Source organism: Staurois parvus, unplaced genomic scaffold (assembly GCF_062004578.1).
Source record: "Staurois parvus isolate SC_StPar_1 unplaced genomic scaffold, SC_StPar_1.0 ptg000640l, whole genome shotgun sequence".
NCBI lineage: Eukaryota > Metazoa > Chordata > Amphibia > Anura > Ranidae > Staurois > Staurois parvus.
In genome coordinates this window covers 295,809-310,680 of record NW_028318436.1, presented here as the reverse complement: position 1 = coordinate 310,680, position 14,872 = coordinate 295,809, and the positions used below count along the sequence as shown (strand labels likewise).

At 39.7% G+C, this 14,872-nt stretch overlaps 1 protein-coding gene across 2 annotated transcripts in view; it reads right to left on the bottom strand.

The window, feature by feature from the left end:
* PBX2 (PBX homeobox 2) overlaps nucleotides 1–10,621 on the bottom strand; it is a 98,023-nt gene extending 87,402 nt beyond the window's left edge. For both annotated transcript variants that reach the window (XM_089693916.1, XM_089693917.1), the window contains exon 1: nucleotides 10,045–10,621. In XM_089693916.1, the coding sequence (XP_089550042.1) occupies nucleotides 10,045–10,247 (203 nt within the window). In that variant the 5' untranslated portion in view covers nucleotides 10,248–10,621. The remainder of the gene's footprint in view (nucleotides 1–10,044) is intronic.
* Nucleotides 10,622–14,872: the final 4,251 nt, after the last annotated feature.

Sequence of the window (14,872 nt, the reverse complement as noted above, 5' to 3'; positions counted from 1 at the left end):
TACCATTTATCCTTTTGCTATGAGGTCATCCTCACTAGCGGGTGAAATTCTGCAGCATTCAAAAAAATCAGACAAAAATGGACTCCATTAAGTGGACACGTCTCCTTGGCAATTCTCACCAACAGCAGAATCACGAAGGTGTCATGGCTCTTAGCCATAGATATGAGGATCTTTCCTTCAACAGAATGTTCCAAAAACACCACCAACTTGCTCTACCAAAAAAAGCTGCATCAAAAAATTCACAAATGGTAGTGCCAGATATTTTAACAATGCTTCCAGGTGCAGGGGATGCACACAGTTATAGTTAGTCTGGCTGAAAAAAGACAAAAGTCCACCCAGTTCAACCATTAAAAAAAAAAAAGTTATAATTCCATACCCACAGTTCTTCCAGAGGAAGGCAAAAAACCTCAGCAAAGCACGATCCAATTTTCCTCCTGCAGGGGAAAAAATTCCTTCCTGAACCCCGAGAGGCAATCGGATATTCCCTGGATCAACTTTACCTATAAATGTTAGTATCCAGTTATATTCTGTGTATCTAGGAAAGAATCCAGGACTTTCTTAAAGCAATCCACTGAGCTGGCCAGAACCAACTCTTGAGGGAGTCTATTCCACATTTTCACAGCTCTTATTGTGAAGAAACCTTTCCGTGTTTGGAGATTAAATCTCTTTTTCCTCCAGACGTAAAGAGTGCCCCCTTGTCCTCTGTGATAACCTCAGGGTGAATAGCTCTACACCGAGTTCACTATATGAACCACTGATGTATTTATACATGTTGATCATATCTCCCTTAATCTCCTCTTCTCAAGAGGTATGGCATTAGATCATTTGACTATCCTAAGATAGAAAGACCGGTTGTTCATACGTTGGGACTCCCCCAGTTACAGAGATCAACGTTTCATACAAGAGATTTTTTGAAGATCATTTGAAGACCAGCAAACATCTAGAATCAATTTTTGCTATCCAAGCAAAAACCAAAAGATGCCTTCTACCAACTCTTCTGTGTGCCTCCCTGAAACTAGTTTTACTGCCTAAAATGACCCCATCAGTCACTTGAATGAATTGAAAGTAACTTCCATACAATAGAAGAGCTCTAGCTGACAGCCCACGTCCAACCCCTGTTCATTGTAGCCTTCATCACATCCTTCAGAAGTCATACTTTCAAATGTGCTGGATGCCCATATCCTTCATGGTGTCCTGTGCATCTATCCTTTGAACCCTACATCATTGCTGAGTTCTCTATTGATGTAGGGCAGGGGTGTCAAACTGGTGGCCCTCCAGCTGTTGCAAAACTAGTCCAATCATGCCTCTGCCTTTGGGAGTCATACTTCTAACTGTCAATCTTGCAATGCCTCATGGGACTTGTAGTTTGGCAACAGCTGGAGGGCCGCCAGTTTGACACCCGTGATGCAGGGGGGTCGAAGGAAGGAGCCATAGTGTGTCACGCAATACAAGCATCTGAGACTTCCAGAAGTCTGAATGAACACTGGAAGAGAGCGATGGTAGGAGACATGAGCCACCAGAGAGGTTAGTACAATATCATTTGTAAGCAACCAACATGGTCACTTAGGTAACTGACCTGGACAAAGCTGCACCAACCTTCATTGTCTCGTTCCACAAGCACATCCTAAAGTCATTTAGTTTGGACAAGGAGACGACATTTGGTGGAGAGAAGATTTGATTTAGGGAAGACAATTCCCTAGTAAATAAAAGGATATAGTTTCAGAGAAAGGTCATTTTCTAGCAAATAAAAGTTAATAGTAGATGCCTTCTAGGTCTGTCTAAATCTTCAGAGACTTTTGATTTTAAAAATGTAAAGCGTCTGACTGGTTCACTTTAAGGGTGGCATTAGAGGCCACTTACCTAGCATGTTTATGCCACTAAAAAGGAGAGAATCGTGGAAACATCAAACAGTGGCTTATCTTAACCACTTGCCTACCGGGCACTCTCACCCCTTCCTATCCAGGCCAATTTTCAGCTTTCAGCGCTGTCACACTTTGAATGACAATTGTGCGGTCATGCAACACTGTACCCAAATGAAATTTTTAGCTTTTTTGTTTTTTTTTTGTTTTTAGACAGAAAGCTTTCCTTTGGTGGTATTTAATCACTACTGGGTTTTTTATTTTTTGCTAAACATTTTTTGCTAAAAATTTTGTAAGTAAGTAATTTTTATGCTTCACTATTTGCACTAATGAGGCTGCAGTGTTAGGCACAGATAGGCTGCTCTGATGGGCACTGATAGGCGGCACTTATGAGGAGGCACTGATGGCCACTGACAGGCATCACTGAAAGGCATCACTGATATATGGCACTGATAGGCAGTAATGATGGGCACTGATAGGAGGCAATGACGGGCACCGATATGTGGCTTTGATGTGGCTGCAGCTATGGGAACATGTTATGTATCCTTTAAAATGTGAAACCAGCAGCAATAGGCCAAAACTACCCATCAGACCCAACTTAATCCACCCCCAAAGTAAACAAGTCAGAGGTGTTCAAAGACTGCTTGTCCCATCGAAATTCCAGAATTGGAGCAAAACCTGCAACTCAAGTGTGGTGCCATTATTTTTTGAATGGCACCCCTAACAGTGTGATTTTGCCATGATTCTCGCACGAAAATCGTGGCAAATTACACACTGCAAAATTTGGTGCATGAGTTTTTTTGGCGTGTTTTTGTAGTGGAGTTCAAAATAAATGGTGCCAGTGCAAAAACATGTTACAAAAATGCACAAAAAGTGAAAAACGCAATGTGGCATCACTCATGTGTGAACAAAAGTCTTATAGGACCCCTTGACAAATATTCATGAACGATCTTAGTAAGCCTTTTATCTTGATTCTTTTGTTACCAGGTTCACTTAGGGCCCATTCATATCATCCAATGAATAATCATCTTTTCTATGTTTTCCCGCACATAGCGAAACTTCATTCATGCCAATGCACAACAGCACAGTGGTGTGAATGAGGCACATAGAGAACAATTGTTTCCCATGTACCCTAGTGGTGGCCTGCATTTATCCAGTGCTTGCCGCACATAGTATGAACGAGCCCTAAAGGCAATGTATCCACTTTCATGAGGTAGGATGACAGCGGCACATCGCATTGTTTACTTTTTTTTTGTTAAACTTTAATCAAAAGTTGCACTGTGACATTTCATTAAGGCCCCATTCACACTTTGAGTGGCGGGAACTCGCGTTTCCACTCGCAATTTTGTGTTTGGACAATTTTCACACAACTCTGTGTGTCACACATAGGGCAGCCTATTCACTTGAATGGGTTACCCTATGCGCATTTGGCCCCCACAACTAGCTCCTCCTCCTTTTTGGGCGACAAGCTTCACGCGATTTTTAAAGACCAGTTTTGCCGTGATTGTAGCACGATTCTTTCACATGGCAAAATTGCACTGCGTTTGGGGTGCCATTTAGAACAAATGGCACCCAAACGCACTTTGTGCACCAATTACCATGCGATTTGGAATTTATTTCAGGTACTTATATAGCGCAGTCAATTTACGCAGCACTTTACATATATATTGTACATTCACATCAGTCCCTAACCCTCAAGGGGCGTACAATTCATACATACACATATTAGGGCCAATTTAGACAGGATCCAATTAACCTATCAGCATGTCTTTGGAGTGTGGGAGGAAACCAGAGTTCCCGGAGGAAACTCACGCAGGCACAGGGAGAACATGCATACTCCAGGCAGGAGGTGCCATGGCTGGGATTCGAACCATTGACCCGAGTACTGCCAGGCAGAAGTGCTAACTATTTAGCCACTGTGCTGCCCTCAAAAGCAGAATCGGGGCAATTCCATCTGCAATTCCAAATCGTGATGTGTGAATCAAGCCAAAGATCTAATGCTTGCTGCACAGATTATCTGCAATTTGGACAGGTAGGAGACAAGGTATTTTACTTTGCCTTGCGGTGGGACTGCGCTGGAATAGCTAACAAACTGCGCCTGATGTGAATAGGCCCTAAGGCCCCGTTCACACTAGCTTTGTCAGCAGGCATCAGACAGGCATTTGGGAAGCGTTTGTAAGGCTTTTCAAACACCTATGAAAATTTTGCACATGGCAGCACACAGTGCTGTTCACACTGAAGCGTTAGCGTCGCATTGCATTGCGGAAAAATTGACGCCTCATGTCAAGCCAGGAGGAGTTGAAGCTTCCCATTCAAGTCTATGGTGCCGCTCCTCAAACGCCTGGCGAAGTTGCAAGGCAGTAGCCAGGCGTTAAGACCATTTAACTTCATTATAGGCGTTTGTGGTGCGGTTTTAATGCTTGGCAAACACTTATCAACCACCTCAAAACTGTGCATAGGACATTGGGGGAGCGTTAAAAATGCTTCCCAAATGCTTGTCTAATGCCTGTGAAAGATATAGAGGCGTTTAGAAAGAGTTAGAAATAAAGTCAAGTGTGAACCTAGGTGTTCTGCTAAGTTTAGTCAAAAAAAAAAAAAAATAATTGAAAAAATTACATATAACAAAACAATAAAAAAAAAATAAAACAAAAAACCACAACACCCACATTCAACGCTATGTATGATATAGATATATTATAAATTAAAAAAAAAAAAAAAAAAAATATATATATATATATATATATATATATATATATATATATATATATATATATACACACACACACACACACATACACACACACAACATACTGTACATAACATACACCCATTCATAACACAACACACTAATTTACGTCTCATTATGTCCTTAGAGCCACAAATTCATTTAAAATGCTAATTGATATAATTACATGACACAGCTGTGAAGATAAACTTCTCCTTGTTAAAAGTTCCAAACTTTTTCACACTTTTGTGGGGTAAACAGCTGCCTTTGGCACATTTAAAGGGCAAATAAACATAATAAAAAAAAACGTCAATGCTCTGCATTTACTGACAAATGGAACCTATTTGAATAATGCCCTTTAAATGCAATTAGATCTTTACTGCAAGTGAAATGAGGAGGCATTGTGTCATGTAATGGCCTGGAGAAAGGTGGGTGATAAGGACAGTTTAATGATATGGGTTGAAGGACAACAATTTGTGGTAACTTAAGACCCCTCCAGCAAACACAAGTGTCAAAAGGACAAGCTGGAACTTGCAGTTTGTTTGTTTTTTCTCTTCTTCTCACCACACACATACATACACAGTATATATAATATGAATAAATACAAAATTTAAGAAATTTTGGACTGGAAATATTTAAAATGAAGCCAGGATAGTGGGAAGTATTTTCCAACTCACTTCCGGTCTAGTAACCCAATAGAAGGAGAACAGCCAACTGTCACTTTTAAGCCTCCTGTAGCCTAAAATGGCAGCTAATAGAACAATAGGCTGTACAGCAGACTGCATACCCTCCAAATGTCTCATCTTCTGTGACCATGTGCTTGTGTTTATACACATGTAGAAATTCTATTATCAGTACTAGCACAAAGGGTCAAACTTCAGCATAGACCCACTTTCCTGCATTGTGAGAGGGACTCCCTGTCTTTTTTTTTTTCTTATAAATGGGGGCTGTCTAGCAAAGTTGGCCCAATAGAGATGATTGGGTCACCAAATTTAAACAAATCACTGATACTATATTTATAAACAAAGTAGTGATCTTATCTAGGAAGTAAAAAAAAAGAAACAATGTAGAAAAGTTTCTGATGTATTTATAAATGATTATGTTGGGCGAGAATCCACAGATCATCCAGTGATGGGTCTTGCAAAGAAATGTTCTATAGGTGGGCACACAATACATAGAACATTGCTTCTTCTAGGTGGACACGCAATACAGGGGAAGCAGCGTTCTATAGGTGAGCACGCAAAACAGGGGAAGCAGCGTTCTATAGGTGAGCACGCAAAACAGGGGAAGCAGCGTTCTATAGGTGAGCACGCAAAACAGGGGAAGCAGCGTTCTATAGGGAGTCACACAATACAGGAGAATAAGCTTTCTATAGGTGAGCACGCAATACAGGGGAGGCAGCGTTCTCTAGGTGGGCACGCAATACAGGGGAAGCAACGTTCTATAGGGAGTCACACAATACAGAAGAAGCAGCTTTCTATAGGGAGTCACACAATACAGAAGAAGCAGCTTTCTAGAGGTGGGCACCCAATACAGAAGAAGCAACATTCTATAGGTGGGCACCCAATACAGAAGAAGCAACATTCTATAGGTGGGCACCCAATACAGAAGAAGCAACATTCTATAGGGAGTCGCACAATACAGGAGAAGCAGCTTTCTATAGGTGGGCACCCAATACAGAAGAAGCAACATTCTATAGGTGGGCACCCAATACAGAAGAAGCAACATTCTATAGGTGGGCACCCAATACAGGGGAAGCAACGTTCTATAGGGAGTCGCACAATACAGGAGAAGCAGCTTTCTATAGGTGGGCACCCAATACAGAAGAAGCAACATTCTATAGGTGGGCACCCAATACAGGGGAAGCAACGTTCTATAGGGAGTCGCACAATACAGGAGAAGCAGCTTTCTATAGGTGGGCACCCAATACAGAAGAAGCAACATTCTATAGGTGGGCACCCAATACAGGGGAAGCAATGTTCTATAGGGAGTCGCACAATACAGGAGAAGCAGCTTTCTATAGGTGGGCACACAATACAGAAGAAGCGACATTCTATAGGTGGGCACACAATACAGAAGAAGCAACATTCTATAGGTGGGCACACAATACAGAAGAAGCAACATTCTATAGGTGGGCACACAATACAGAAGAAGCAACATTCTATAGGTGGGCACACAATACAGGGGAAACAGTATTCTATAGGTCAGCACACAATATTGGGGAAGCAATGTTCTATAGGTGGGCACACAATACTGGAAAACAGATGTTCTATAGGTGGGCACACAATACAGGAGAAGCAATGTTCTATAGGTATGCACACAATACAGGGGAAACCGCATTCTATAGGTGGGCACACAACATAGGTGAGAACAAAATACAGGCTCCAATGTATGCTTTTCTTATAAATAGGGACTGAGCCAAAGCTAAATTGGACCAATCAGCCTTTGTTTGTAGAGAGGATTGGATCACTGAATTTAAACAAGCGCAAACACTTAAAAAAAAAAAAAAAAGTATGTTTTGATCTTATCTAGGAAGTAAAAAATTGAAAAAGTATAAACATTCATAATGTGTTTATAAATAATTATGTTGAGTGAACAACCAAGGAGCACCCAGGGATGGGTCTTGCAAAGCCATGTTCTATAGGTGAGCACACAATAAAAGGGAAAGCCATGTTCTATAGGTGAGCACACAGTACAGGGAAAGCAATGTTCTATAGGTGAGCACACAGTACAGGGAAAGCAATGTTCTATAGGTGAGCACACAATAAAAGGGAAAGCCATGTTCTATAGGTGAGCACACAAAGGGAAAGCCATGTTCTATAGGTGAGCACACAAAGGGAAAGCCATGTTCTATAGGTGAGCACACAAAGGGAAAGCCATGTTCTATAGGTGAGCACACAAAGGGAAAGCCATGTTCTATAGGTGAGCACACAATAAAAAGTAAAAGCAATGTACAATAGGTGAGCACACAATACAGGGAAAGCAATGTCCTATAGGTGGGCACGCAATAAAAGGGAAAGGAATGTTCAATAGGTGAGCAAACAAAGGGAAAGCCATGTTACATAGGTGAACACACAATACAGGGAAAGCAATGTCCTATAGGCGGGCACGCAATAAAAGGGAAAGCCATGTTCTATAGGCGAGCACACAGTACAGGGAAAGCCATGTTCTATAGGCGAGCACACAGTACAGGGAAAGCCATGTTCTATAGGCGAGCACACAAAATGTAAAGCCATGTTCTATAGGCGAGCACACAAAATGTAAAGCCATGTTCTATAGGCGAGCACACAAAATGTAAAGCCATGTTCTATAGGCGAGCACACAAAATGTAAAGCCATGTTCTATAGGCGAGCACACAAAATGTAAAGCCATGTTCTATAGGCGAGCACACAAAATGTAAAGCCATGTTCTATAGGCGAGCACACAAAATGTAAAGCCATGTTCTATAGGCGAGCACACAAAATGTAAAGCCATGTCTATAGGCGAGCACACAAAATGTAAAGCCATGTTCTATAGGCGAGCACACAATGTAAAGCCATGTTCTATAGGCGAGCACACAATGTAAAGCCATGTTCTATAGGCGAGCACGGTATAGGGAAAGTCATGTTCTATAGGTGAGCACACAAAATGTAAAGCCATGTTCTATTGGTGAGCACACAGTGCAGGGAAAGCCATGTTCTATAGGCGAGCACACAAAATGTAAAGCCATGTTCTATTGGTGAGCACACAGTGCAGGGAAAGCAATGTTCTATAGGTGAGCACACAATAGTGGCCTACCAATGTTTTCTAGGTGAACACTCAATGCAGGAAAAGCAATGTTCTATAGGCAATCACACATTACAGGGGAAGCAATGTTGTTTAGATAAACACACATTTCAGGAGAAGTAGCATTCTATAGGTGTGCACAAACTACAGGGAAAGGAATGTTGTATAGGTGAGCAAGTAATATAAAAATCAATTCTCTGGAGGTGTCCACACAATATAGGAGAAGCTATGTTCTATAAGTGAACTTTCAATACAGGGAAAGCAATGCTCTGTAAGTCAGCACACAATAGAGGCCTAGCACTGTTCTATGAGTGAACACTCAATGTAGGAAAAGCAGGGTTCTATAGGTGAACACAATACAAAAGGGGCAATGTTCTATAGATGAGCACACAATATAGAAGAAGCCATGTCCTATAGGTGACCACACATTACAGGGGAAGCAAGGTAGTATAGGTGAACACTTATTCCAGGGAAAGCAATGCTCTATACACAATACAGAACAAGCAATGTTATATTGTAAAGCACTGAGCAAACTGTTGGCGCTATATAAATCCTGTATAATAATAAACAGGTGAGCGCAATATACAGGCTCCAATATATACCTTTCATATAATGGGGACTAGTTAGCCCAATCAGCCTTTGTCTGTAGAGATGACTTCGTGACTCTATGTCAACAAATAATTTAATATACACATTAAAAAGTTTTGGAGAAGTGAACTTGGCCAAGAGACAAATCTTAGCACTGTGTCCCAATATTCAAATATCTATGAAGTCAAAAATAACAGCTGGCGCTTTTAGGGTGCTGAGAAAAAAATATTACTGAAGAGTCAATATAATAAAATTGATTTTTTTATTTTATTTCGCACAATAGCTGTTCAAAGTACAAAGACTATATTTCTATCATATATATCTCTAATACACACATATATATATATATATATATATATATACACACACACACATTATATATATATATATATATAAATATAAATACACACACACATATATACATACACTGTGTATATATATATATATATATATATATATATATATATATATAAATAAAATACTGTTTGACTTTCGATATATGCCACGATGTTATCTGTTCAGTGGTGTTTGACTCCTGGTGATTCTATGGGCCAGCACTTGCCACATTTTCTGATCTCGTGTTGCTTTTTAATTCATTAGGACATGTCTTTTTAATAGCTTTTGCATGACATTACAAAAAAATAAATAAAAAATGAACAAAAAAAAACCTCGAACATTTTTGTCATATTAATTGTCCTGATGGAGAACATTTCTCTGCACCATAAAAGTCCTGCCAGGTATGACTATAGACATTAAAAAGTTTTGATCTGATCTAGGAAGTAAAAAGAAAACAACGTACAAAAGTGTAGGATTGGTAAAATATAGCTTTTTAAATTTAGAAAAATAAAAACCCCAACAACAGATAATCCCCCCCCCATGAGTTCTGCCAGGCATGTGTGACTTGATTTGGACATTAAAAAGTTTTGATCTTAATTCGGAAGTAAAAAGAACACAATGTAGAAAGTTTACAGTGTCTGTATGACTCCTGTGGCTGAGCAGATGGAAAGCGATGTTCTCTAGGTGATCACACAACAAATACATATATATATATAGTGGATCCAGTTCTTCTATAGGCCTCACACCCCCCCCCCTTCCCCCCGGACTCACTTTGCTTGAGCTTCATCCAGGCTCTGGTCAGTGATGGTCATGATCTGTTGCAGAATATCCCCAATGTCCTGCTTCCTGGGCTCCCCATTGTCTGCAGGGGCATCGTGCATGGGGTGGGGGGTGAGGGTCTGGGGCCCCCCATGAATGGGGTGCCCTGGAATGCCGACCCCCCTGGCCTGGAGCAGCCTGCCTTGTTCATCCATCCTGGGCTGATCTCGGTCTCTCCCTCCTGATCTCCCAGTCAGTCTTGTCCTTCAAAGCCAACAACTCCACCAATCGCTGCCTCTCCCCGGATCCTCCCCCTCCGACCTGGCTGGACAAGTCGATCCCTTCCTCCACAAGTCCTTCACAGCGCTGCCTGTCCGGGCTGGAAGCCGCCTGGGATCCCCGGCGGGCGCTGTGCTGGGAGTCCGGCTCCTCCGCCGACACTCACTGCCCGCTCCCGGCGGATGGATGGCGCATGGTGGGGGCGCTGGGGGACGATGACAGGGGGGGTCACCCCGCTTTCTGGGTGCTGTGTGGGGGGATCCGGGCTTCAGAGACGATGGAGGAGGAAGAGGCTGGGGGGAGAAAGAGGAGTGGAATATGGGGGGGGGGAGGGGGAGGAGAGGAGGGGGGGGGGGGGTGAAGGAGGAATGTGGCTCTGCCGCCTCTCCCCTCCCAGGGACTCATCATCGCAGCTCTCTACTGCCTCCTCACTGCCGCACCGCGTACTGCCGCCAACCCGGGACACGGCACACTGACTGCTACTGTGAGACCATCATCATCATCATCATCATCATCACTACTTCTACTACATTATCATCATCACTACTACATCATCATCACTACTTCTACTAGTACGTCATCATTACTACTACTGCATCATCATTACTACTTCTACGTCATCATTACTACTACTACTACTAATACATCATTATCATCATCACTACTACATCATCATCACTACTATCACAGCATCATTACTACTACATCATCATCACTACTTCTACTACATCATTATCATCATCACTACTACATCATCATCACTACTATTACAGCATCATTACTACTACATCATCATCATTACTTCTACTAGTACGTCATCATTACTACTACATCATCACTACTACTACATCATCATCATCACTACTTCTACTAGTACGTCATCATTACTACTACATCATCACTACTACTACTACTACTACATCATTATCATCATCACTACTACATCATCATCACTACTTCTACTACTACTACATCATCATTACTACTACTACATCATTATCATCATCATCACTACTACATCATCATCACTACTATTACAGCATCATTACTACTACTACATCATCCTCACTACTTCTACTAGTACGTCATCATTACTACTACATCATTATCATCATCGCTACTACATCATCATCACTACTACTACTACTACATCATTATCATCATCACTACTTCTACTAGTACGTCATCATTACTACTACTACATCATCATCATTATCATCATCACTACTACTACATCATCATTACTACTACTACATCATTATCATCATTACTACTACATCATCATTACTACTACATCATTATTATCATCACTACTACATCATCATTACTACTACATCATTATCATCATCACTAATACTACATCATTATCATCATCACTACTACATCATTATCATCATCACTAATACTACATCATTATCATCATCACTACTACATCATTATCATCATCACTACTACATCATCATTACTACTACTACTACTACATCATCATTACTACTACTACATCATCATCATTATCATCACTACTACTACATCATCATTACTACTACTACTACTACTACATCATCATCACTACTACTACATCATCATTATTACTACTACTACATCATCATTATCATCATCACTGCTACATCCTCATCACTACTTCTACTAGTACGTCATCACTACTAGTATGTCATCATTACTACTACATCATCATCACTACTACTACATCATTATCATCATCACTACTACATCATCATCACTACTACTACATCATTATCATCATCAGTACTACATCATCATCACTACTTCTACTTCATCATTATCATCATCACTACTACATCATCATCACTACTATTACAGCATCATTACTACTACTACATCATCATCATCACTACTTCTACTAGTACGTCATCATTACTACTACATCATCACTACTACTACATCATCATCATCATCACTTCTACTAGTACGTCATCATTACTACTACATCATCACTACTACTACATCATCATCATTATCACTACTTCTACTAGTACGTCATCATTACTACTACTACATCATTATCATCATCACTACTACATCATCATCACTACTTCTACTACTACATCATCATTACTACTACTACTACATCATCATTACTACTACTACATCATTATCATCATCACTACTACATCATTATCATCATCATCATCACTACTTCTACTACACCATTATCATCATCACTACTACATCATCATCACTACTACTACATCATCATTACTACTACATCATCATCATCACTACTTCTACTAGTACGTCATCATTACTACTACATCATCATTACTACTACTACTACATCATCACTACTACATCATCATCACTACTACATCATCATCACTACTACTACATCATCACTACTACTACTACTACATTATCATGATCACTACTACATCATCATTACTACTACTACTATTACATCATTATCATCATCATCACTACTACATCATTATCATCATCACTACTACATCATCATCACTACTTCTACTAGTACGTCATCATTACTACTTCTACATCATCATCACTACTACTACATCATCATTATCATCATAACTACTACATCATTATCATCATCATTACTACTACTACATCATTATCATCATTACTACTACATCATTATCATCATCACTACTACATCATCATTACTACTACTACATCATTATCATCATCACTACTACATCATCATTACTACTACTGCATCATCATTACTACTACTACTACTACATCATCATCATCATCATCATCACTACTACTACATCATCATTACTACTACTACTACATCATCACTACTACTACATCATCATTACTACTACTACATCATCATTACTACTACTACATCATCATCACTACTACTACATCATCATTATCATCATCACTACTACATCATCATTACTACTACTACATCATTATCATCATCACTACTACATCATTATCATCATCACTACTACATCATCATCACTACTTCTACTAGTATGTCATCATTACTACTACTACATCATCATCATTATCATCATCACTACTACTACATCATCATTACTACTACTACTACTACATCATTATCATCATTACTACTACATAATTATCATCATCACTACTACATCATCATTACTACTACTACTACTACTACATCATTATCATCATCACTACTACATCATCATTACTACTACTACATCATTATCATCATCATTACTACATCATTATCATCATCACTACTACATAACCATTACTACTACTACATCATCATTACTACTGCTACTACTACATCATTATCATCATGACTACTACATCATCATTACTACTACTACATCATCATCATTATCATCATCACTACTATTACATCATCATTACTACTACTACATCATTATCATCATCACTACTACATCATCATTACTACTACATCATCATTATCATCATCATCGCTACTACATCATCACTACTACTACATCATCATCACTACTACTACTACATCGGTATCATCATCACTACTACATCATCACTACTACTACATCATTATCATCATCACTACTACATCATCATCACTACTACTACATCATCATCACTATTACTACTCATCATCATCACTACTACATCATCATCACTACTTCTACTAGTACATCATCATCATTATTACTACTACTTCATAATCATCACTTTTGCTAGTACATCATCATTATTACTACTACTTCATCATCATCACTACTTCTACTAGTACAGTGGTTCTCAACCTGTGGGTCGCGACCCCTTTGGGGGTCGAACAACCCTTTCACAAGGGTCGCCTAAGACCATCGGAAAACACATATTTCCGATGGTCTTAGGAACCGAGACACCGCTCCTCTATCCATCTCCAGGCAGGTCCGCCCACATGCAGATATGCCCACATACAAGTACCTGGCGTGATGACATCATCACGCCAACCCCATCACATACACCCCGTACAAATACAGGTGTATGTGACAGGATTGGCGCCATAATGTACTTATGTGGACCAGTCACACGTGTAAAGAGCAGCTACTGTGTTAAAAGCAGCAGTATTGGAGGTAAAACACTTCATGACTTATAATTACAGGGTAAATGTAAAATCAATGTAAAAATGTAAAATTAATTATGTTCAATTTGTAACAATGAAAATACTGCATATCAGATATTTACATTACGATTCATAATAGTAGCAAAATTACAGTTATGAAGTAGCAACGAAAATAATTTTATGGTTGGGGGTCACCACAACATGAGGAACTGTATTAAAGGGTCGCGGCATTAGGAGGGTTGAGAACCACTGTACTAGTATATCACCATTACTACTACATCATTATCACTACTACATCATCATCACTACTTCTACTACTACATCATCATCATCTTTACTACTACATCATCATCACTACTACATCATCATCACTACTTCTACTAGTACGTCGTCATCACTACTACATCATCATTACTACATTGTCATCATCATCACTACTACATCATCATCACTACTACATCATCATCTTCATCATCATCACTACTTCTACTAGTACGTCATCATTACTACTACATC